General features: G+C 41.4%; 1 protein-coding gene across 1 annotated transcript; it reads left to right on the forward strand.

Annotated features, from left to right (window-relative positions):
• The first annotated feature begins 1,249 nt into the window (after nucleotides 1-1,249).
• LY86 (lymphocyte antigen 86) lies at nucleotides 1,250-24,725 on the forward strand. Its single transcript, XM_052697870.1, has 5 exons — nucleotides 1,250-1,548; nucleotides 13,760-13,846; nucleotides 15,091-15,219; nucleotides 21,195-21,247; nucleotides 24,002-24,725. Exons 1-5 carry the CDS (start codon nucleotides 1,428-1,430, stop codon nucleotides 24,092-24,094), a joined length of 483 nt encoding a protein of 160 aa, XP_052553830.1. The 5' UTR covers nucleotides 1,250-1,427; the 3' UTR covers nucleotides 24,095-24,725.

Consider the following 24,725-nt stretch of genomic DNA (forward strand, 5'->3'; position numbering starts at 1 on the left):
AAATAGGCCTGAATCTCATTATCCAAAGCATGGACTCTTGGATTGTCCTGAATCTCATTATCCAAAGCACAGTTTCTTGGACTGTACTGAATTAGCTTTCAAATGTACTACATCATGGCTGAAATCCTGGCCTCATCTCTAATCTATGGGATTACTTTTATTGTCTTTATTCAGGCCAGGATTTTGCCTCAGGAACAACTCTACTGTTTAGCATTATTTCATAATTATCCTGTTAGATGCCTTCCTGCTTGCTAAAGTACATTGGCTTTCTCTTCCCCAACTTTATTCAGCTGCAAGAGCAAATGATACTTGCAGCTTTCAGAGCAAGAAAGACTGAGATGGCCAAAGAAATCTTTTATCCAACTCTGTCACTTTACAGAGCCAATTTCTCCTGTCTGCAGCTCAGAGAAGAACACTACTGCATACATTGGCTTTAGGGTTGAATTTAGCCTGTAAGTTTTTTCCATTTAATACTTTGTCCAGAAAAGCCCTTTTTGGCAACTGCCTTTTGAAATCCTATTCCAAAACCTGGATCTTAAAGTAAATAAGAGAATTTTAGTGCGGCTGAGGCAATCCTCCCTACTTTCCTTACTGATCATTCTTTGCCATCTGCATAAGCCACCAATTTGTGCATGAAGTACTACTTTAAAAAAAAAAAGAAAAAAAAAAGCATGAATGACAAATGCAGTGTCACTACTGGGCAGTTGAATAACTGGGAAAACAGAAGGAAAAAGGTTTACTTGACTGGGTTTACTCTTGAATCGTACATTCTTAAGAACCACTGACCAAAATGAATGAAAATGCAGCCTTTAGCAGAGTCAAGCAGAAAGGCTTCATTCCTGAAAGTTTTGAGAGCTGGTTCTCCAGTGTGCCAGCTTTTTTCAGACAAATCTCCCTTCCCTCCAGCACACAGATTTTTCACCAAGAAAAACACAGAAACCAAACTGGCCACCTTGCAACATTTGGTCCAACTTTGCATGATTAAAATGGGATGATTCGGATTACATTTTGCAGCCAGCAGGGTTAAATAAGCCTGTCTGAAGCCCTGACCCAAATGCTTTGAGTTCAAGAGAAGAAACTGGCAGTGAGAGAAAAAATAAACAGTTTGCTGTACTGTTCCAGCAGGCACCAAGACAGGGCTATGCAGCGTGGCGAGTAGGTGTTATTATCTCATTTGTCATTAGTTTAAACTAACACGAAGCAGAAAGCAGAAGTCTGAGCACACGGAAACAGCACCCTCCAATTCTGATTAGCCTCTTGTTTACACCACGTTGTGGCAATCTGGAGGCTGCATTGGCTCAGTTAACCATTCTTCAGGCATGAATGTAGTAACTCCTGTTTCTCTCTTGGAGGAAGGAAGGAGCTGCTAACCCACAGAAGAGTAGCAAGAGACAGAAGAATCAATCCTGCAAACTGCCACTGCAACCATGAAGACATTGAATGTTCTCGCTCTCATCTCAGTCCTGCTTTGCATCGATGCCAGCACAGAGTGGCCTACACACACAGTCTGCAAGGAGGAAAACTTGGAGATATATTACAAAAGCTGTGGTGAGATTCTTAAAATTTCCATTTTCCATTTCCTTTTAGCTAGGCAACAGAATTGTTCTTATACAGCAAGAGGTGCTTTTATAAACCAGGCAATGAATGGAAGGGTTACACTCCCAAGCTGGCACTGGGTTTTGCAGCTCAAATGTTTTGTCTTTCACATATAGCTGGTTTGGTTGACATGCATGCATCCAAATGTATTTAGATGGAATATAATAGAGAGGAAATAACGTAACCTAATTCAGATTACTAAACATCTGTCAAAAAATCAGTTCAGCATGAGAGATGTTTAAGATTTTTATCTCAAAACTCAGTTATTAAAAAAAAAAAAAAAAAAACACAACAGAAAGAACTTCAATCTTTCTCCTTTTTACCTCTGGGACAACAGACTCTTCAATGCCCTGATCTACTGGTTTCCTTCTGAACAGTTGGGCTGTGGTGATGTGCTTTCTGTCCTCCCACCTGGAGTGACAAGGGACCCGGTGTGACAGCAGGAAGGAATCGTGTTCTCGGCTGCTGCCGCCATGCTCAGCGAGGCTTCAGCAGCAGCACTTAACAGAGGCATTTCCCAGGAACCACAGGGTTTGTTTGTTCTTTAAATCTGTAGAGAAGAAAAGGAGCAAGCAGCACTGGGATGACTGAAAATGAATTCACTGAATGGTGCCTGCTTTCCACCTCTTGCTTTGCTGGCCTTGTGCCTCTCCTATTGTGCTGATCTGCTTTACAACCGGGACAAAGGGAATTAGATTCACAGACGCTTCATTCATTTTCTGCACGTGATGTGAAAAGCGATTCGTGGCAAATGAGCACCCTAGAGTTTGTTTTTCCAATTCATCCAGATACAAAGGCTTTCCCGGGGGGCTTTTTCTCCCTTGTAGCTTTCATGCAGTTTTGCACACCCATTAAAATAAAGCCAGTGAGGGACAAAAGAGGTAAATAAATATTTGCAATGCAATTCTTTCCAGGCCTGCTCCAAGGAGAACAAAGTCAGGCTTTACATATTATAAATGGGTATACCACTTTAGAAAATATTTAATTAGCTACTGAGTGTGACCTTTGGTATTACCTTTATTTTAGTAAGAATTCATTGTATAAACCAATACCGTTCCCTCAACAGGTCTCAGCATAAGATGCCTTAACATAGGGGCATAGGCTACATTTTGTGTCAGTTCAAATGATGATGAAATTTGTCTGCAGGGCATGTGTCAGTCAAGCATTGCTTCTTACTGCGCACACCACTGGACCTAACAAAATGTACTTGTTTAAAGCTTACACATCACTCATCTGGTTTGCCATGCACACCACGCTAACAGGTACATTCATTCAGGAGGGAATCACAGCTTGAGAAGCACAAGTCGGAGATCTCAAGTCAGGTCCCAACACAAGAATGGTTTCTGTTCTCTTAGTTACAGGTATGGGAGATGGGAGGATTACAGAGACTCGGAAACAATACACAAATTAAATCAGATTCCTTGTTTGAAGCCTGATTCCTCTTCTCTTTGCAGCTCTGGCAGATATAGTTGAGGGAACACTCACAGCTGCTATTATGGTGTTCTGCCCTGCCTTTTCCTGAGGTTACCTGTAGCTTCAGAACAGGAAGCACCACTTACATCTCAGCTGATCCAGCTCATAGTGTTTTAGCTTGCATAAAACAAAAAATATAAGGCTTTGTGAGGAGGCTGGGCCCAAAATGCCTCCTAGATGGGGGAATACACGGAGCTCACTGGCCAGCTCACAACTGTAACAAGGACCATGCTTTCAAGGAGAGTTTCTCCCCTCATTTCACTCTCAACCATAATTAGATGTGAAGAACATAGCTTTTTTTTTTCTTTATCTATGTCCCATTGGCTACTCTTACCCAGGAGGGAAAAATCACATGCCTAGTTTTGACAAGACTCTTTCCTAACAAACTTCATGAAAACTCTATAATAGCATCAAGCGCAACATAAATGCTGGGCAGATGCCCACAAATACTTCAGATATTCCAAAGGGAAGACCGTCTCAAAAACACGTTGCTCATTCTTCAAGGTGTTGGTATGGAATTAAAAAAAACTAGAGCACCTTCCTGGTTCACAGACCAGAGGTGGGGAAAAGGGACTGTGACAACAAATCCCAGCAGCCCCAGACATCATCCTGACAAACTACTGAAGAACAGGAATGCTAAGCTGCAAAACTAAACCTCACTGAATGCAACCAATCCCCAAATAAATGACATTCTGTCTTGGTGAAACTATTCAACCTGCATACCATGGGGGCTAAAATATCTACAGTGAGGTTGCCAGTACAAAAAAAAAAAAAAAAAAAAAGGGTAAAAAATTCCCTGATGGCCTAAAGAGGACCAGAATTTCACCCCTATTGTTGTTACCATAAATTCTTGGACGTTATCAGTGCACCAGGGTTGAATCAAGTAAAATGTAAGAAGGTTGAGGGAATGCTAGCCAAGTACTTCACAACTTTATTTCTGGAACTGGATGCCCTCTATCAGCAGATTAATAACAGAGTTTGGTCCAAGTATTTAAAATGGAGCTGTGCTCCATTTTTGCTTTGCATTTTATCAGATTTTCTTCTATAAGGCAGTAAAAATCTGACTGAAGCTAAAAATATGAGTTAATATAACTGTGATAAATGTAGCAGAGAGGCTTAGATGGATAAATGACAATAGATACAGAAAGAATAGCAGTCCTCTGTTCTCAAAAGCAAGTCCCAGCTCCTGTTGAAAGCTCTTGCCCTAGCTGCAGCCTGCCTCTATAATGGGGTATGTTACAGGCATGCATCAAGCTCTTAGGTTCACCCCATATTCTGGATCCTATGGAAGGGATCCTCAGTTTCACCCAGGCATATCAGACCCAGCCTTCAAGGACCAGGCACTTAAGGCATGCATTAAAAAAGAGCCGGACAAGATACAGTGGTCAAAGTCACACACTCTGGGAGGAAGGAGAGGGAGGGGATGGGAATGTAATCTAAAAGAAAACAGATGAAAATTCTCAGCAGCAAGTCCATAGCAAGAAATATAGGCTAGGAGATGGATGGGCTGTAAGTAAACAGACACTATGCTGCCTCCTCTACATAACCACAGGAGACATAACACCGAGACAGTCTATAAATAGCAAGACATTTCCCATCAGTGCCATTCTTCCTCCCAGGAACAAGTGACAAAAACGAAGGAAGACCTCAAATGGCCAGAAATCACTTTAGAAACCTGAACGGGGATCCTAAGATAAAAGCAATGCATGTTAACATCTCTGATCGAGAAAAGAGAACTGTAATTGGCAAGTCTATGTGGAGACATGGAAAGAATCTGCTACACAAATGGCTTATTCCTGTCCTTTTTAATTTCACTGTGATTTTAACAATAAAAATACTTCTGATCTTTCCTGCTACATTTTAAAAGGCAGTTCTGTGGGAAGGGAGAGATAAGAAGGCAACAACAGCAAGTGCCGTGAGCAGATTCTGATGGTTTCTGATTGTCAGGCTTCTACCTGGAAGTGCAAAGTGCAGTGCAGTCAGAGACTACAAAATGTAGCTCCTCAGTGCAGCTGCTGGCACCTGCCTCTGGACCATTCGTCCAAGCTTGTGTTAATTAACCATGAAAACACTGCTACCGGGTAGTGTTCAAACGGGGCCCTCTTCATTGCATAAATAAAGTAGGTGATTGCTGCTACAGGTGCATCAAAAACGTTTTACAAGTGTTTTTACAGCTTTATCTTACAATTTTAGCTAGGTCAGGATATCTGTTTGTGTTTCAGGCAGGATAAGCTGACCAGTGTTCTTAGTGAATAACAAAGCTCTATGCTCAGGTTAGGACCTCGAGGGTTTCAGAGCTGCCTGCTGCCTGAAAACAGAGATTTCTTGACAAAGCAGAAAAGACCACTGGTCAGGTACAAGGTTCTTAGGAAGGGTCTGGAGAGCATCCACCATTAAGGACTTTGTGTTCTATGCACAGGAGTAAATAACATGGAATTTCAGGGAAAGCTTCAGGACCTTCAACGTTAAATCTTGAAGTATATTCTTCAGGCTTTATAAAGTGTGTTCAGGGCACGTGGGATTTTTGACTATCAGGCAGAGACAAACAGATTTCCCAAATAACATTTGACCTTGGTCTTTTTTTTTTTTTTTTTCATCTGAAGCTCAGCTACCAGCCACTAGCTGAAATTTCACAAGAGGAGGAATCCATCAGCATTCATTTCATACTGCAGTATTGCAGAACCTTCACAGGAAACCAGCTGTACTCTTCTTTACAATTTTATCTACCAACAGCTTTAAAACCAAACAAATAATAACATTTAGTGATATAGGCAACTATTTGCTTTAATTAAAGTCTTCTGCTAGACAGCAGCAGGCCCCTCTGCACCCCTGAGAGAATTATTTTTCTCCTATAGAGAACAAAGTTAAACTGCATGTGTTCACTAAGAAGATTTTCCCTACCCTACAAGTAGGAGAGAGCAGCACCGTCCACCTCCATATGATCTTGCACTGGATTGCATTTACTAACAGAGAAAATCTCATTTGCATTGCTTTTTATACTCATGAGCTCAGATCTGGACCTTGGCAAAAAATAAAATACTTGAAGTGAACAGGGTTATTCTGGTTTAGAATCTGCTGTCTGGAGGGCACAGTGTAGCTGTTAACCTTCCTGCTAAGCTCCACCTTGAGGGAACTTCTCAGTGCTTAAAAATGAAAAAGTGGACACTGATAGACTTTCTAGTACTGTTTCCTGACCATTTGTCTGTCCTTGCTAAATAGTTTCAATGTAACTGGTGTTCCCCTCACACATTCAGCCCATCACATCCTTTCTCCTATACACTGAGAGATCGAACACACTGCTTCTCTTAAAACCCTTTTCCTTTTTGTTTTTGTTTGTTTTAAATAGACATGCAACCCCCATCCCTGATAAATCAGGGATACCAACTTGCAAAAAGTCCTGCTAATTTGTCACTGTTGCAGCACTAATTTCACAGCACATCTCTTTCTGCTTTCTTCATCAACCGAAGTTGCTGGTCTCTTTTTCCTTGCTAGCCACATACATGCATATCCTTTAGATGAAGGACACAAGTAATCTGATAGCTTCAGCTGGCAAAGAAAAGTGCAAAAAATCCTCAGCTCACGCATCTTCAGGGCAAATGTTCTGCTAGACACTTCATAAAAGAAGGTTATTTTTCTATTATTCTTCGTTTTTTTGGCAGACAGATTGAGCCAGATGCTTCTCTTTGACTTATTTATTTATTTCCCTCAAGCAGTCTCCAGCAATTGCTTCTACTTCTAAATTATTTAAAGCCACATGACACCAGCTCCCCTCTGATCTTTTGTTGCATAAATTGCTAATGGGCAAACAATCAAAGAACTTAAGAATTTGACTTGAAAACATTTTTTATTTGCTCTGTCCAAGCAATCTTAGTGTCGTAGCCTGGCTGCTGTACTCATCTGGTGTAGCTTACTTACTCCAGGGGGAAGGCCAGATGTTGACAGATACATTTCTAGCTCCAGCTCCTAATAAAGTGAAGCTATCATCAGAATCAAGGTAGCATGGATGTGAGTGCATATGTAACTTTGCTTTAGTTCTACCCATGTAAAACTTGTAAAAAGTTTGGTTCCTTCATGAACTAAAATTCATGAATCGGTTTCACTCTCCACTCCATGAGAGTGGGTTAAAACTTCGTTTCTCTGTGTGAACTCTCAGGTTGTTCCAGCTTCGTTTTACCTCATTTCAGAGAGAGGAGAGTATTTAGTGAAACGTAAATGGCGAGGAAGAACACAAGACAATTTCACACCTCTATGACGCTTTAGCAAAAAACATTATGTTCCGCATCTAGACTTCTAGACTTAGAAAAAATCAATAGTAATGCTTTCAGTGAAGTTGTGGAAAGAATTAAGCTCTGCTGAACTTCTGACTCCTTGCTTATTCATATGTGATACCACTAGGTTTTCCTGATGTTGCCACATCGTCTCACCTAGAGCTGTAATGAAGGTTCCCAAAAAACCTCTGGACCCTACAATGCTTACAGTTTACCAGAGAAAATGGGTGGAAGGTGATTAGGTTTCTTTCAGCAATTTAACAACCAGCAAATGCAATCCAAGAAAAATGAAAACATAGCCCACAAATGCCAAAATGACTTCTGCTATATGATTGCAGCAACATCAAGAAGATGACCTAAAACTTGAGAATAGCAGCAGCCACTGAGGAGAAGATGTCCAAATATGCTGCAAAGAGCCACTACATGCTGAACCCCAAATCTCTGTTCCATCCCAGATGCTGATTTTAGACTCAGGAGAGCTCCCACTTGCCAAGAACTAAGATCTTGAAAGCTATCAGAAAATAATTCAGTGCACCAGTTTCCTCTTCACCTGAAGACGGATGGCTGCTGTCAAATGTTCCAGCAGTGATTGGGCAGGCAGGCACCCAGCTACTTTCCTTAGCAGAGGGAGGATGCCATTCCAATTATAGCTTACTGCCACACTCCTGTGGTGGATTTCAACCCATCCTGGGAAAATGGGAACATTTAGTCCATTTATATTCTGCTGATTACTGTTCTGTATAACCAGCAGTAGAGCCTGCTATCCCAGAGCATGGCATGTGTCTAACAGCAGGGCAGCTTCTAGTAATGTTTGGTTCTATTTCTGACATAAGTCTGTTGTGAATCTCAAGTCCTAGTGGCAAGCTCTGATGCTCAGAGATCTGTCTCAAGTAGAACAATATAAAGAATGATAAAGAAACACATGAAGAAGGGAGAGACAGATCTGATTAGGACACAGGCAGTTATTGTATGCATCTTACTCATGCAGCGCATGGTATTTTCTTACCAGCAGAACAGAAGAACAAAGACTTTCTCTCTAATACATTCCCTGCTGGGCCTAAATTAATGCAGTATTTTCTTGTTAGACTGCTGTAGCTGAAGCCTGTCCTGCCTCCCTCCTTCTCTCAAGCTAACTAGGACAAATCAGGATTATCAAATACAAATGCAGATCTGTATGTGCTATCTCTCAAAGCCAGTATCTTTCAGTTTTGTCTTTTTAAACAAGCTTAGACAAAGCTTTGTCATACCACACAAAGCACAGCAATGCACACAGTCTCTCCAAATATAACCAGAAGCAAAAGCAAGAAAAGTCCCCATGAATCCTCAGACACTGGGTATCCCCTTGAGCCCTTACAAACAGCTCTTACAAGTCTGCTATGAGTAAAGGTGGTTTGGGCAGGAAAAAGCAGGGAGACTTGAGTCAGGTTTTTAGAAGGTCTGCTTTACACAAGACGTTGACAGCCCTACCCCCAAACACAGCCCCTCGCCTCTGATGCCTTTACAGAGGCTTCCCTTCAGCTCATTGCCAGCTGCTTGGCGTGGGACCAGGCAAATCTCTTCCTTTGTCTCATTCTGCCACATATCTTTGCACATGGGTTCAGCTCCCCATCCCATATCTGGTCCTCACATCCCAAATGCTGTTACTTTTAGAGTCACTGCCTCAGTAACAAGAGTAACAAGGCTGGAGCAGCTACCAGCCTTCTGGGTTACCGTTTCTGGATACCTGCAATTTTTGGTACACTCAGCAATGACCTTTATTTGTAGTAGTAAGAGACAGACACTTAGTCCTTAACTTAAATTGCTTCATAAGATGCTGGAATCACTCAGCTCCAAAACTACAGCCTTCATGGTTTGTAACACCTGTATGTAATTGCATGCAACTGCTATTTGTATTACTGATGTTCAGTGTTCTCGAGAGGGAATGATTTTAAAATTGCAAGAACTTTTTTTTAAAACCATAACTTAAATTTCTCTTGCTAGCGTTCTAGGAGTTTTTAGCTTACAGATTTTACTGAGACTAAATCTTCAGGCTTCCTTCTAAAGCCATGTAAGTTTTATCAGAAAGGAAGCAGAGCTATTAACTCACAGTTTGCAGACCCCGGGATGTTAAGGATACATTAACAATGACTTTGCTGTTTCTTAACCTCCACGTTGCCTAAGCAAGTCAGAAAGATACAGGAGGTACAGAAGACAAAGCAAATCATAGCTCTTACAAAGGAAGCCAGCGTGCCTCTCCGAAACTAAGGATAGGCCAAGATTGGTCCTGTCTCTGAAGTGAGTGCCTTGAAGCATCCTTATCTTGATTAACTAGCTCCAGCTGACTTGAGTCACACTTTATTCCACTCCTTTCTGAAAAGAGGGTCTCCATTCTTCCCATGTCTGAATATGGCTGCGGCATGCACAGAAGGCGAGACCCAAAGGGAAGTTCATTAAACTGAAGATACTCATGGAAGTCTCTAAGTGAAACTGGAAACTTGTTAATTCAGCTGGACTTTCTTCCTCAGTACCTTGTAAATAAATTCCACAGTGTCAAATACAATGCTAAGCATTCAAGTTAGTTTATTTAAATAGGCATTAAAGGAAAAATGTCAAATGGATACAGAATCTGAGATCTGAAATAGTTCCTCATTCTTTTCTTCCCTTTTATCAGCTTGAATATTGTAAGGACTTAAGGACTAATGATTTAATTTTATTAACAGCTTTGAAGATGAAGACTGTTGGGTAATTACTAAATAGGTTTCTTCCTTGTATTTGTATACATCTCTTCTAGCACCAGTCTGTTCGACCCTAAGCAAGCCCAGCTACATAACTCCACCTAACTCCACAACTTTCACCCAATTTCTCCTAACTGTGAATTTGAAAGACACAAAGTTTACCAACTTGGAGAGTTTTCTCACCACTGCAAGACTTACAGATATGGTTTTCTGCAAGCAAAGCTCACCTACTTGCTCTTAGTTCAATCATAACCACTGATTTTCATACTCATATGGAAGCAGTGGGATTTAAGAGCAGATTCAGATGACAGTAAAGCCAGTGATTGTTTACAAGATAAGGGAAAGGGAAGGAGAAGAAAAGACAAATTGTTCCAGAGTAGCCCAGCAAAATGGCAATAATAAGTGCTTCATATTCAGCCATGCAGTTTCCATAATGCTGTTAATGGTCTGGCAGCTCTGGCTCTGAGGGACATAGCAGCAGCAGAGGGAATTTTCAGTCAAAATCCTGCTCCTGCCCACCTTTATGAAACTACAAATGTTACAACCCAAACTTTTCTCACGTGAATATAAAGAGACACTCTAGATGCCCCTTTTCCCCTCTCAGTAAGCAGATTTTCATTAATAAACCTCAACATGTTTGCAAAATTTCCATCAACGTTTTAAGTGTTGGTAATATATCAAAGCTGAACTGGAAAAGCAAAACTCTGCAACCAGTTGAAGAGTTTCTACTTTAATTATGGAAGAGAGAGCAGATTGAAGGGAGTGGGTGGAGGGAAGTCTGGGAACATACAGTACTGTGCACTATGAAATGTTGCAGGGAAGTGGAAGGCTGAAGGGCAGCCCCACGTGTTTGAGAGATTTAATGGTAAATGTTATTGCTCTGCACATGTGAAAGACATAACATGCATTTTTTTTCAGTCTAACCAGCTCGCTTCAGATTGAAGCAAGAAGGAAGAGTAAGTATTAAACCTCCATAAGAGAGAAACAGTGACTCACAGTTGTGCAACAGAAAAAATGGCAAGTTGCTTTTGTCACACGAGGCACTCCTCAATATTTAAGAAAAGAGGAATGAGGCACACTACCTTTGGTCCCAGTGCACAACTGAATCTACAAGCATCTTCACATATGAAATGGTTAAGAAAATTAATACTATTTCCTTTAATCTCCTTTTAGCAGTACCCTTTCTGCCTACATTTTTTGGAATCCAGACTCCCTGGCACCATAGCTTTAGCAAAACAGCCTTCCCTTCAATTGATTTCAGCAGGAGTCTGCAATGTACACAGCAGTATCTAGGATGCTGGTTAGCTTGAATTTCCACAGGAAGATGGTCATAAAATTAATTGTTGGTTATTTTGGTGGATGTTTTTGTTGTTTGGGTTTGGTGTTTTTTGTTTGGTTGTTTTTTTTTTTGCCAGTAGAAAAGTTGGTTTCGCAGCAACAGAGCAACAACATAAAATCCAAGTGCTCTAATTCATAAATATATAAACATTTCTGGAATATTTCATGTTGGTGCTTTCACACACGTTTCCTCTTCTCTGGTGAACAGGTACTTGTCAGGTACTGTCACTTGTCTGGATACATCAGTGTCCCTCTGTACTGCATCTCTGAGGATGGAGGAGGAGACACCATGGTTACATTACTGGTCACCTGGCAAAAGAGCTTAATCCATAAGAAAATAAAGATAGGAGACATCCAAACTAAAGCAATCCTGAGGTCAGGTTCTTGATAAGAAACCCATTCTTTCCAGCAAAGCTTGTTTTCATGAAAATCCCCTTTCCATCAAACAGTTCTGGAAAGAAACAAATCACACTGAAAGAACAACAATGCCTTTAGCCCCAGTACCACAAATCTATTTGTTGATTAAAGCACAACCTCGTCTCTTTGAAAAGAAACAGATCATGATCTATGTTGTTGTTGCAGTGCCATCTTTGACCACTGTTCCATTCTGGACGTTACAGGACTGACAACTGTTGTCATTTGATAACCAGTGCTGTATGTAGGCACCAATCTCCAAGTTGCTCAGGATTTGAGCAGCTGTTTGCTGAACCTTATCCTCGCACCACACACCAAAACCAGAACTGAACAGAAATGAAAGTCTTGCAGAAGTCCAGAGCAAAGGGAAAACCAAGCCTTGAGAGGTGGTAGAGACCAGAGAGGAAGCAGGTATAACGGCCCTGGGAAAAAAAGGGAAGTTTGGGTCTCTTTCCAGCTAGAGCAGGAAACTCGATTATGGGAACTTCTGAAGCTGCAATAACAAAGCAAGAAGTGACAGGACCATGGAAGGGGAGGACAGACAGTCCTCTAACTCCTGCCACATTTGAGCAGCTCATGAACAACTCCAGGCACCAGCTTCTTGCCCCAAGCAGTTCATGTAGCTTTAGTGTTATGGAAGCAGAAATACAGCTCAGGTACAGAGCTACAAGGAATGCCAGAGGTTTTTACCTCTCTCTTCTGAACAGTTACTTAAAGTTGTCAGGAGTTAGGACTTGGGAGTTCCTCTTGGACCATGCTGACAACTCACGGGCTGCAAAGTTTGGCTAACATTGCCAGGTCCTCCTGGTGCTTTCATTCCCTTGGTGCTCCCCTCTAGATAAACAGGCCTCGGTCACTCAGGCTTGGTCCCTGGTAGCTGCTACAGCAGTAGGACACTGCTGCAAAAACAGGGCCAGGCAGGGAGCTGAAGCACTACAGACACACTAACTCAGCCGTACAGAAGACGCTGACTCAAGTTACACCACAGCATCAAAGCAAAATTCTCCCAAGCCATGATTTTCCATTCAGTAAGATGATCACCTCAAAGCACAAGCCATAATAACTTAGAAACAGAATTCACTTTCCAAGTCTATAATTTGTCACCAACAGCTCTCTCTAAAGCGTGGAGCCTGCGGCTGCTTCTGTGCGTGCCACATCATGGGCTTGGGCCCATCATCCCCCCAGCTTCTTCTGTTTCCACAGAGAGACAGATGCACAGGCAGGCCATGAAGATGCAGCAGGGCCAAACACGTGCCTAAAACAGGCCTTAAGGCTCTGCTACAGCAAACACCCATAGGTTAGGTGACACGCAGCCATACTAGCCACATCTTCCACCTCCAGCCACGGCTCTGGAAATCTCTTTCTTGTGCCACTGGTTGCAGAAGTGCCAACAGCAATGGAGCTGTCATTTGTTGCTGCTTGCTGTCACCAGAAAGTGACACACTGGCGAGCCTTCGGGCATAGCACAGAGCCAAGGGAAGGAAGGGAGAAGGTACAAATGTTTGTTCCAGTTGTGGAGCTTCATGCTGAGAAAAGGGCACAACAAAAAGCAGTAACAGCCACATCTGCGTCAATCAGCAGCTGTAGGGCTCCCCTTGTCCCCAGCTCTGCTAAAGTCTCCCAGAAAAGAAATGCAGAATATTTCCCATGTTACAAATATCACATGCTGGTGGGCCCAGCATGAAGCACTGCAGGATCTCAGCCACACTACCTGTTTTTCCTTTTTGGACTTTCCTAACGCCAGGATTTAGATTCCCAGACAACCACCGAGTCAACTTCATACAGAAATAACTACTAAACACAGGGTGTAAGAGCTTTGAGTATGTCATGGAAAATATCTAGAAAATATCTAATTTGGTTTTTATGACACTTTCGTACTACTGTTGTTTTCTATACAGTCAGTATCTCATTATAAAAAAAATAACTTGTTACTCACTGCTCTGTTTTTCCTGACAGATCCCCAGCAAGACTTCGCTTTCAGCATTGACCGTTGTTCAGATGTCACAACCCACACCTTTGATGTTAGAGCTGCAATGGTCCTAAGTAAGTGAGTTCCTATTTCCTTGTGCTGTAAGCAGGTCTGTTTAAGCACTGGTATTAAGTAAGTAAGGGTAGAAACCTCCTATAAAGTAAAAACAATACTTCATTTCTGAGAAATTTCAAAACTGGTGTGAGGCTAGAAGAGTGTCAGGTATGTTACCAGTCCTGCCTCAAACTGTGTATGTAACTCAGAGCAAGTCACAGAGTTGTCAGTCCTCATTCCTCTCCTACCCTTCATCTCTAAGTGGGGATAGCCAAGGTGGGGGCTGCTCTAGGGCTTGTCTTCACAGCTAAGTTATCTGGGGAGAGTCTCTTTGAATGAGATGGCTTCAGACCCCACATCCTTGTGTCAGCACCACAGAATTACATCCTTCAGCACTTCCCTGAGCAGCAACTGAAGGTCAAAATCAGTACTGCATTTGAGCTAAGGGTCTGGTGCACAAGTTAATATTAGTTACAGCTTGACTTTTGACCGTTCCATGGACAAGCCAACTTCTAACCACCCTTTTGGCCCCAAGCTCACCTTCTGCTGCTACAACAAAAGAGAGTGCACTGCTGCATACTCCTGGTACTAAACATGAGTTTGTAAGCCGAGCATCTTTTAGCACTTTGGAATGTCCTCTTACATGCAGAGGTCATCCTCTCAATGGATATGCTGCCATTTGCCTGGGGAGCATCTGTTATCAGGTGGCTGCAAAGTTAAACCAGCCCACACACCACAATACAGGCATTTGCAAATACCTTTCCAACAACTCAGATTACAGGACCTGCCTCTAGATCTGGCAGCCTCACTAGCTTGTCTATAAAGGCCCAAACAAACAACCTCGCAGCACTACTTAGATGCTTTGCTGGTTCATAGCAAAAGTCTGGCTTGGGACATTTTTCCAAGCAGCAGGTACAGGCCAGGGGCTGCTCCCAAGAGCTCACTAGATTTGATCACACTGCTAGAGACAGGAAGAAAGTTTAGGTTTACAGACACAACCTTTCCTTTGCCAGACAATAGTCATGACCACAGTTTAAAATACAAATGTAAGCTACTATGTCCCTTGTCAAGGTATATGAGGGACTGGGAGAACTGTTCCTGAAGCATAGATTTCTATGTTTCAGGAGTTCTCGGTGAAGAAAAACTGTATAATTGCTTAAACGAGGGGCAGGGAGGGAAAAAATAGGAAGTTTCATAATACATAAATTTACAAGCCTGCTTAACCTTGCATTTTCTCTGAGCACTCCTTCTATTTTCTGTACAGGACAAAGCATCAAGGAACTGTATGTCAAACTTGATCTGATCATAAATGGGAAGACTGTCTTAAGCTACTCAGAGACACTTTGTGGACCAGGCATTACTAAGCTAATTTTCTGTGGCAAGAAGAAAGGAGGTAATTTAGGTAGCACTCTAAAATGTCTGATGGCTACTGAGTACTGCAAGCAGTATGCACTTGCTGTGCTACTGAACGCACCAATATATTGTAATGTTATGTTTATTTCAACAGCATGTTAACGGGTGGCAGAAACACAGTAGGATAGCATGCTTTTCCTCTAACCTGCTTGCTCGCTTTTCTTTTAATCACAGAATATTGCACACATATGGGATTTCAAGTCCATAAAAAATAACTTTGGTTACGCGACCACATCCAACAGCAGAGGGGTTCATAAGCCCTATTTATAGCCACGTGGTTGTCATGTGAGCAAAAAGCATTTCAGAACTGGCCTTTATTTTTGTCTGAGGAAGGGCTGAACAAACAAACAAGGCGTTCTGAACACATTCTTTACTACTAAGCAAATAATACTTCCTGTTCTTAAAGGCAGTTCCTAACACAAATTAACAAGAACTATGCTTGCAAAGGATATTTGGATCAGTGTAGAATGTGGTACCATCTATGCTTTGCATCTTGTTTCTGCCCACCATGTGTCTATGCTGCTGTCAGATGATTTATAGCTCTTGTCAGTCAAACTGCCAACCAGTGCTGTAGTTGATTTTCAGCAGCATTAGCTGTGCACAGACCACTCTTTGGTCTCAATGAGCCTGGGCACTGCAGGGACTCTTCTGCCATGACTCAGGCCAGATAGGGCACAGACAGCCACAGCAGGTCCGGAAGAGCTATTGTCACTATTTTGAAATCACTTCTATGTCACAATCATTTTGTTGGCTAAAGAAGTAGCAGAGAAGTTTGCCACAGAGCTGTTAGAGAAAGTTTCAGGAATTCTGCTTTTCTTCCATTCACTTTCATCTCCATCACGATAACACTGTACCAATTCACGTGCATGGGCTGTGAGCTTCATTGCCACACACAGTACTAATGCTAAGACAACCCCTGGAAAATTACTAAAACATTTCACACCCCATAGAAATACCACAAAGAATAATAGAGAAATGCTGCATGAGCAACCAATTATGTAAATCCTGTAAGCCAGACAGAATTAAAAAAATTGCAGCTTTCCTCAGTTGAGTACTGAATTATAAGAAAAAAAAAATAAACGCCATATTCCTAGTGAAAAACTATCTTGCTCTGATGAGATACTTCATAACATCCTTTAGGGAACACATTAGGAAGTGGAGCCGGTCCTGAGCCAAGCACAAACTGCTCTTCGCACATTAAACTACAAAGCTAAAATCTCCTGGGGTTTTCAAGTCCCTAAATCTTGGACTGACAGGTGATTGCTTCTACTAGTTGAAGTGCACTATGATATAATACCACTGTTGCTTGTTTGAATATTATCTTCCTTTAGAAGCATCCCTAAGTTTGGGCCAGGACATACGTCTCACATTCTTTAAAACACCTCACCTGTTTGAGGCAATTCAGCACAGCTGTATTTTGTCCATATTAGCACAGTTATAAGCCTGACCTAAAACCTACACAGAAAGACAACATTGTGAAAGGATAGATAGCCCTTTTGGAGCCTTATTTTCACTGTTGTCTACAGACAGTATTTCCAACATCTGTTCAGAAGTGACCTGAGTTTAAAGCTGCTCTACACCGAATGCATTTACTCACCACAAGGAGGACTTGTGCTTCCCTTTCCTGAAATGACACAGAACATACTTCTGCCGATGACTGTTGGTTCATTGGTGTGGATCAAGAACAGAGAAAGTGTTAATTAAAAGAGATTGATATAAGATGGAATTGGCAAAGTTTAGGGTTTTCCCTTACCAACACCTTTTTTTGTCCTATAATGCTACCACTTTGAAATGACTTTAAGCAATACTTTAAGAGACCTGGTACAGCTGGAGGTTTCATCTGCGTCATAATCATGATATTTAGTATGTATGTTAAGCAAACCTCACATCTGGCACAGCTCACTGGGACTCCTAAGTAAGGCACTGAAGTATTTTTTGGAGCTATATTTCTCTTGTGAAGTTGCAAAAACTCAAAGGTTTCAAAGAAATAAGCCACTGTTCACTTAAGAACAACAACAGCAACCCAACTTGCTAAGTTCTTTGTTTTAAAACATGAGCTCAGCTCTTCCTCTTTTTCAGTAAGTGCTGGTTATTCTCTATTTCCCCAAAATAAAACAGTTATGTAATATTTAACAGATTTCCTAATGCAATCACTAAAATCAGAGAAGAAAAGCTTAAAATGATAATATTTTGTAGAGTGCCAACCACAACCTGCAGGCTTAAACATAACTCTGCAAGTTCACGCTCACAGACAATACAGCCCTGACTTTAAAACTCCACTCCATAATTCATTGACTTTTTCAGTAGGTTTTACAGTGAGTATGTTCTAAAATAGTATCTGGGAATAAAAATAGAGAATAACGCATGAGATTCAGAACTGAGTATCACTTGGAGTTTAGGTACATGTTTCTGACAAAGCTCGGTCTATTGATATACAAAGCCATCCTGCTTGGCCCCTTCATCTCACATTCTCTTCCCCAGTAAAGAGAGTGGATGTTTCTCACCAAGTTATGTATTTATATACATTTTTCTCACTCGACTGTATATCTATAGCTGGCAGTTATTCAGTTCATTCCTGCATCCCTAAAATTCACAAAAGTTTTGTGTCAATCGCACGGGTGCAAGATCGTGTCCTAGAAGAGCTCCAACATGGAGCATTTAAGCTCTAAAAAGATTTAAGACATAGAAAAAGAAGAGGTGGGTGCAGATGTACAGGGCCTTTATATAGTACAAGAGTGTGAGAACGTTTAAGATTTTCAGTGCAAGGAAGATTTGAGAAAGAGGAGTGAGAAATTCATTATAGGTGTTTTGTCGGGAATGAGAGGCATCTTCATGATAAATGGTAACTGGTAACTTCAAGTAGTTCTGAGGAAGTTCTTATGCATTTGAAAGCTCTGCATCAGACTGGAAGATACTAAAGGCCTGTTTGCTTACAGGGATTAAGTTACTTTTGGTTGAAGGAACAGTGAAAAGCTGCTGCAAATACAATAATATCACCTTGAATCAACGGTACATTAGAAACATTTCTCAGGATCCTCTACAGAAATGACCTGCAGTTAAGTCTCTAGGAAAAAGGACTGAACATGGAGTAAAAGCATATCACTAATGACAGCATACTTTCCATGCTATCATGTATCAGACTAATAAAAACACTGGGGGAAATTTTAATGAGAAAAATGTAGCCATAATTTGTACTTCTCCCAATCATATAAATAGCAAACAGTCATGTGTTTATGCAAGTATAAAAGCATCTGGGCTTTCTCTATAAAGACCACAGAATTTTGTCAATGAGCTAAGCTCAGTGTTTGTGACAGTTACAGTTACTGCAACAGGATGTGTACATCTTCTTTCAATGGAGGAAAGTGTGTATGACTGTATGAAGGATGCTGTGATAAACTACAGTCCTTAAAGCCTCTGAGGATGCTTACTTTTCTGGAATTACAATCTCCATGCAAGAGAAACATTGAATGGACTTGGAGAAGCCTGATTCAGCCAGCGTAGGCACTGAGAAGGTTGCCATAGTCAGGAAAGAGTATGAACAAGAAAAATCAGTTCTGTATTATTTTCTGGTAGGTCTCAAAACTGCTTTTGCTTTCCAGTCAGAATATACTTTCAAAAAGCACAGTCCTTTTACATAATCACAGAAGTAAGGAGGGTCACAAGAGTCACAGAACCACATAGCAGTTGAGTTGGGAAGGGACCTCACATTTGGTCCAGCCTTCCTGCTCAAGCAGCATCTCACTGAGCAGGTTGTCCAGGACTGTACACACAGCCTTTGACTATCTCCACAATTTCTCTGGGCAGTCTGTGCTACTGCTTGATCACTCTCAAAGAAAAACTGTTCCCTGATGTTCAGATAGTATCTCCTCTGTTCCAGTTTGTGTCCATTGCCTCTTGGCTTGTCACTGGACACCAGGCACCACCAGAAAGAGCCAAGCGTTGCCATCCTTTCAGAAACAAATGGCCTGATGCCTCTTATTTCATTTTAAATATAGGCTTTGCAGAACTTGGATGCTGTTTCTCTGCATTTTGATTTTGGACAGCTTTCCAGCAGTCTAGGTAGGACTACATGATCCAAGAGGAATTTCCATATCCCAGAGAAAAAGGATTTCAGAGGAAGGTTATGATTCCTAGCCCAGCTTCTTCTCTACCATCCTCTGCTGTCATCTAAGATTTCTTAAGCTCAGAACTAATTGAAGAAGAGAAAGACAAGGCTTATTTTAGGCTTCATACCGAAAGTAAGTGTATACAAAGCACAAAATGAACCATGGCAGAGTCTGCATCATTCCAAGGGCGCAACTCACAGTAAGCCTTAGCTCACCTCCACACACATATGGCCCAAGTCCCAGGCAAGTCACTTGTCACATACATCATGCAGTGTCTTTAAACTCCTGTTTAGGTTCTAGTAAGTTGTGAACTAAGTGGGCTGTGTTGTATTTTTAAGATTCTTGAGTCACCACTCTCTGCAGCAGAGATGTGTCAGACTCCAGGGCTCTTTCTTCATGCACAGCAGCAAACAGTGATGGCAATTGCTCTTTGAAAAGAAAAAGACTCCTTGGGGCTCAGGTGAAGTGGCCAGGGAAGCAGAGGAAAAGGAGTGCTGTTATACAGTTAAGAGTTTGAGAGTGAGAAGTCAGCACACTGTGAGTGTATTCTTAGTTTTGGTATTAGGTTATTCAGAGAATCATTTAGAAGTCCTGCAACTTCTTTACCTCCCACAGTCACCAAGGCATCACCTCTAACAAGCTTCTTATTAATACAAAGGTGTGGGACAATGATGAAACATGATGTCTCATGTTTCTCCTCTTTTTCTGGTGCATACTATAGTCGTGATTCTTTTAAGTTTGTTAAATGAAGGCACTGACTAATATTTCACGATATATGGGGAAGATGTTCTGAGGACTGATTTCCATTTCAGACACCTATTGTATGGTGGGATGGACCATGTGTCAAATACATGACAAACCTCTTGTCCATTCCTTAACAAGAAACATTTTAAAGAAACACAGCGATGCTGGACTAAATCAACTCTCTAGAAGTGACACGCATCAAGATGCCAGCGCATACTTAAATATGACGAAACACTTATTCCACTGTCACTGTCAAAGTAAAGAATATTTCATGACACCTATGAAAGAGAATCTTTAAACAGTTCTTCATTCTCCATGACTGGTACAGGGCAAGTTGTGTAAGAAATTCTGTACCAAAACATCTACGAATTTTATTTTCAGTCAAGTCTACACAGTTTGGCCCAGTAAGCTATGAAAAAGTAGGAGGAATTGCAGAACAGTTTGTGAAGTCGGTCTATTAATGCTAAAGTTGTTCCTTCTTCCACAGCGAAAAGCAAGTGGAGATCCCACATTTAGGGAGATAAAGATCAGAAGGTGCAACTCCTGGGCTCTATTCCAGTCACCAACACAATTTGTGATGGCGTTAGCACACCAAGCAACTCGGTGAACGCTCCCTCAATAGCAAGATAAATGTTATTATTTTAAGGTCATGTTCAGCAAGCAGTCAGAACTCTACACCTACAGAAACACTCGGCTCAGATCATCATTTTGACAACTTTAAAAAAAAGCATAGTTCAACTATTGCATCTCCAGGTGTTGAACAGATCATGCTAAGGACTCATGTCTAGCAACTTTCAGCTCCCCTTCCATTTCCCCATTTGTAGGGGCATGCTGACACAGGAACAACCACCTGGTTGTGCAACGCCAGGGCTCCCTCCTCCATCTCCTTCAGCTCAGGCACTGCCTTCCCCGTAAGGCACTGCATGTCCTGACATTTGTCTGGGGATAGCTGTTGCAAGACTACATATTGAGCACTTTGCAGTTCTGTAACACTTGTCACTGGAGCACATTTAAGTGCTATTACAAAAAAGCATCTACTTTCAGCTGCTTGTTTCCGAAATGTGCTGCATGATATCTAATCATCCATCATCATTTTTGCTTCCAGAACATCTCTACTATGAGGGACCAGTTACACTGGGAATCAAAGAAATCCCACAGGTAAGTTCATCACCACTGTGCTCTGAAGCAAAAGGACTTTCTGGAGGAGATACAATCAGAAGATTATCAGCAATGATTGCCAGCATACTGCAGGCTCCCCCAGCTGGCACACTGCAGCATGGCTGGTCTTTTCCATACAAAATTAAGAGGCTATGCTTAGAGCATGGAGAGCCAACATTATCCCGACAGGCAGGTTTTCTTCAGATAGCAGATCTCCTCTACCAGCACTAAGCCATGCAGCCATACAGTTCTTCAGTTGATTCCCCCTCTATTACTCTGAAACTGACAACAAATGAAGCAGCTCCTCCAAGGGATTTCTGAGAGACCAAGGCTGCGGTCCAGCTCACCCCTTAGTGGGCTGAACAATTTGGAGATGCTCATTCATCCTCACAAAGCTATAAAGGCAATTTAGGTAATTATTGCAACTGTACCTGATCCACCATGCATATACAGTGTTAGAGACAGATGTCTTCTAAGCTTTTAGTGTAAGTAGAAGCTGTGGGGGCAAGAACACTTTCTTTGGACTCATGGAATAAGATGAATTTGTTAGCAAGGTGAGAAAGCAGGCAGTACCCTTGGCACTACTCTGATTGAGTTATCCACTATAGATGTTCTTTACAAGCAGCCTTCTTCACATTCAGCTAAGTCTCCTTCCTAAATCTCAACCCAATTACACTGAAAGCAAAATAGGTCTTAAATGCTGAAAGCACCATGATTCCTCTTAACTGGGCACAACTTCAAGCTGTATTTGACCAGCCTATAAAAAATGATTTCTAGTCACATAAAATGGAAGCACACACTTCAGTCGGTCAGATGCCCATTAGACTTGCTTACACATAGAAGTATAGCAAGAATGCCCACTTCTTCAGCACGTGACAAAGAACCTATCTTACAGCCTCAAAGAGGAGAGTCTAAGGCCTGATCAGTGCTGCAATGGTCCAAGCACAAGAAAAGAAAAAGACAGGATCATAATAGGGATACAGAGCAAGAACTCGAGCCCTGGACAGTTGAGTCTTGTACAGGCAAGAATGAAGATATTTGAGTTTTGGGAGGATCAAGGCTCTGTAATGACAGTTACTACGCATACATCTCAGTCGTCCCTTGGTGATAGCAGCAACCATAACCTTCACTTTCCAGGCACTCACACAGGGAGTTGGGCTCCCTTATGCAGGCTGTTTTGTCCCATCCTCACAAATGTACTTTCCTTAATATCATGCTTAGAGACGCCATGTCAAGTAACACCTTCTCTCCTCCAGCCCCTCACACGGGAACGTCCAAGCTTGTATCAGCCAGCATCCTGTTCCAGGAGCAGCTTTGCTAAATTCTGATGGCACTCCCATAGTAAAGGCTCTATAGAAACCTAGGCATAGGTCATCATATCAAAAGAAACTTTGAAACGTGCACACAGAGCAGCAGAACTCCAATTCTTGGAAAATTAGCTGAATTTGGAGACAGAAATTCTAAGACTGTTCACTATCTTCTTTTAATAACAATTTTTACCCATGAGGAAAATATTATTCTGAAGGATGAGAAAACTTAGTCACTAATGAGCTATGAAAATGAGTTACTAAAAACTCACTTCTATGAATTAAACGATAAACTTCTGGAGAATTAACATGCTTGTGAGGAAAGGAGTAGGAAGCCTTCACTGTTAATTAATCAATCAGGCAAATAACACTATCCTTCCATGCAGCAATCAGCTTCTGCTCATTCCAAAGTAGTCTCATCTGACCAGCCTAAGGGACATTTACACAATCTTCACAGCAATTATAACAAGGCTATATTCTCGTGAGTGTGTTGCCATTGGGCCTCTTTCTAAATTTGGATGTTATGCTTAGCTTGAACCACTCTGCGAGAAAACAGGCCAGTTACTGCCTTAGAAATCCCATGATGAAAGACAAATGGAGAAAAGCCCAACTCATTCTAGTTGTGCTACCCTCTGCTTCACAACCAGAAATGCCCTGAGCAGGGTAAGAGCTTTCTATAATTCAAGGCCACTTCTGCCAAGCTCTCCCCTGCTGCTGGCATGCCTACCCTTACTTGTTCTCTTCCAAACTGCAGAGAGCACTGAAAAATACCACAATGCCAGTAATCCAAAGAGGATGAAATCTAGTTCACCTCTTTCTCTCACTCTGTTGGATTGAGGCTTGTCAACTCCCTTCAAAGCTTCTCCTTCTCTACTGGAGAGGGTGGCTCTGACCAATACAACCTCCCTCCTTAAAAAAAGAAAAGAAATTATTAGTATTTTTAACTGCACAGTTTGATTCTAGACTACCTCTTGTTTTTACCACATAAGAATTAATCACGGATTGACTCATTTATACACACACATCTCCAAGTCTCCATCTTATATAAAAACATACACGCTGAACAACAAGATCCAAGAAAGAAAGAAGTGCCAGACAACTGAGCACCTCTTCCCATTCCTGTTCCTGAACTGTGCTTGCTCACAAGAAACATGATAAGCTACATAGATTTAAAAGGAATTTTTATGCATCAAAACATTTTGTTCCCCATGCACTGTTTTAATTTTAAACTTGTGCTGTCAGCATTGATATTTCTGATGAGAACATTTTGGCAGAAAATACAGGCAACTCTTCCGCCAGTTCTGAAATGCATTCGGACAGAAAATATTTTGGAGGAACACGAGGGGAGAAGTGTTATTTTGTTTCTAGGAAGAGCACTTACTCCTAAACCAGAAGCAATTACTTACTGCTCTTGGGCTAATCTCTTGCTCTTTTTTGCCTCACACAGGGGGATTACACCATTGCAGCAAGGCTGACTAACGAAGATGGCGTCACTGTTGCTTGTGCTGATTTTACTGTGAAAAATTATTTAGATTATTAACTAAAACAACATACCCAGTCCAACTTCTTTACAACTACAGATTCCTAAAACTATTCAAGCCCAGCGAGCTGCTTGCATGCTTCAGTGATTCTGAAGGAAAGAATTCTCACATGGTGGTTCTGATGCTGTTCCTCTTTGTAATTCACTTTTTTGGAGAAGTCACCAGACCCTACCCTCTAGTGGTAATTTTATCTCCAAATGCACTCTGTAGCCCACTTTTTGATTTTAACATAGTATTTGATACCAACATTCCCATCTCAGGATGAAAATAGTACAAGGCAGAAGAGGCGAGAGCCAAAACAGATTTTTGCAGTAAGCTATGGAAGTATCCATTTCTAACACAGGTTAAAGAAAACTGTCATATGTATAATGCAGTTACAGCCCTCGACATTTTCAGTTTTTCACAAGGCTTGTTTGGAGCTTCCATTGCTATAGATTTTGTTGTAACCACAGAATAAAGACCAAATAGGATGAGCATGACTCTTTTCATCCCTCCATGTTCAGCCACTCTATTGATATCACTTATGTTTTCAGGATTCTTGTATATTTTTTATTCTTTAATGCTTACAGTAATATGAGAATCATTTTGTTTAAGCTACATGCTGATCTTGCTTGTCAATAAATTTGCAAG

The sequence above is a fragment of the Tympanuchus pallidicinctus genome, unplaced genomic scaffold, assembly GCF_026119805.1.
Source record: "Tympanuchus pallidicinctus isolate F22 unplaced genomic scaffold, pur_lepc_1.0 scaffold31, whole genome shotgun sequence".
In the NCBI taxonomy this organism is placed as follows: domain Eukaryota; kingdom Metazoa; phylum Chordata; class Aves; order Galliformes; family Phasianidae; genus Tympanuchus; species Tympanuchus pallidicinctus.

Bases quoted from the DNA above. Each gene is read 5' to 3' on its own strand.
- LY86 (XM_052697870.1), top strand. From the start codon at position 1,428: ATGAAGACATTGAATGTTCTCGCTCTCATCTCAGTCCTGCTTTGCATC. The intron at 13,847-15,090 runs GTAAGTGAGTTC...TTTTCTGTACAG, and splicing joins TAGAGCTGCAATGGTCCTAA to GACAAAGCATCAAGGAACTG. The intron at 15,220-21,194 runs GTAATTTAGGTA...TTTTGCTTCCAG, and splicing joins CTGTGGCAAGAAGAAAGGAG to AACATCTCTACTATGAGGGA.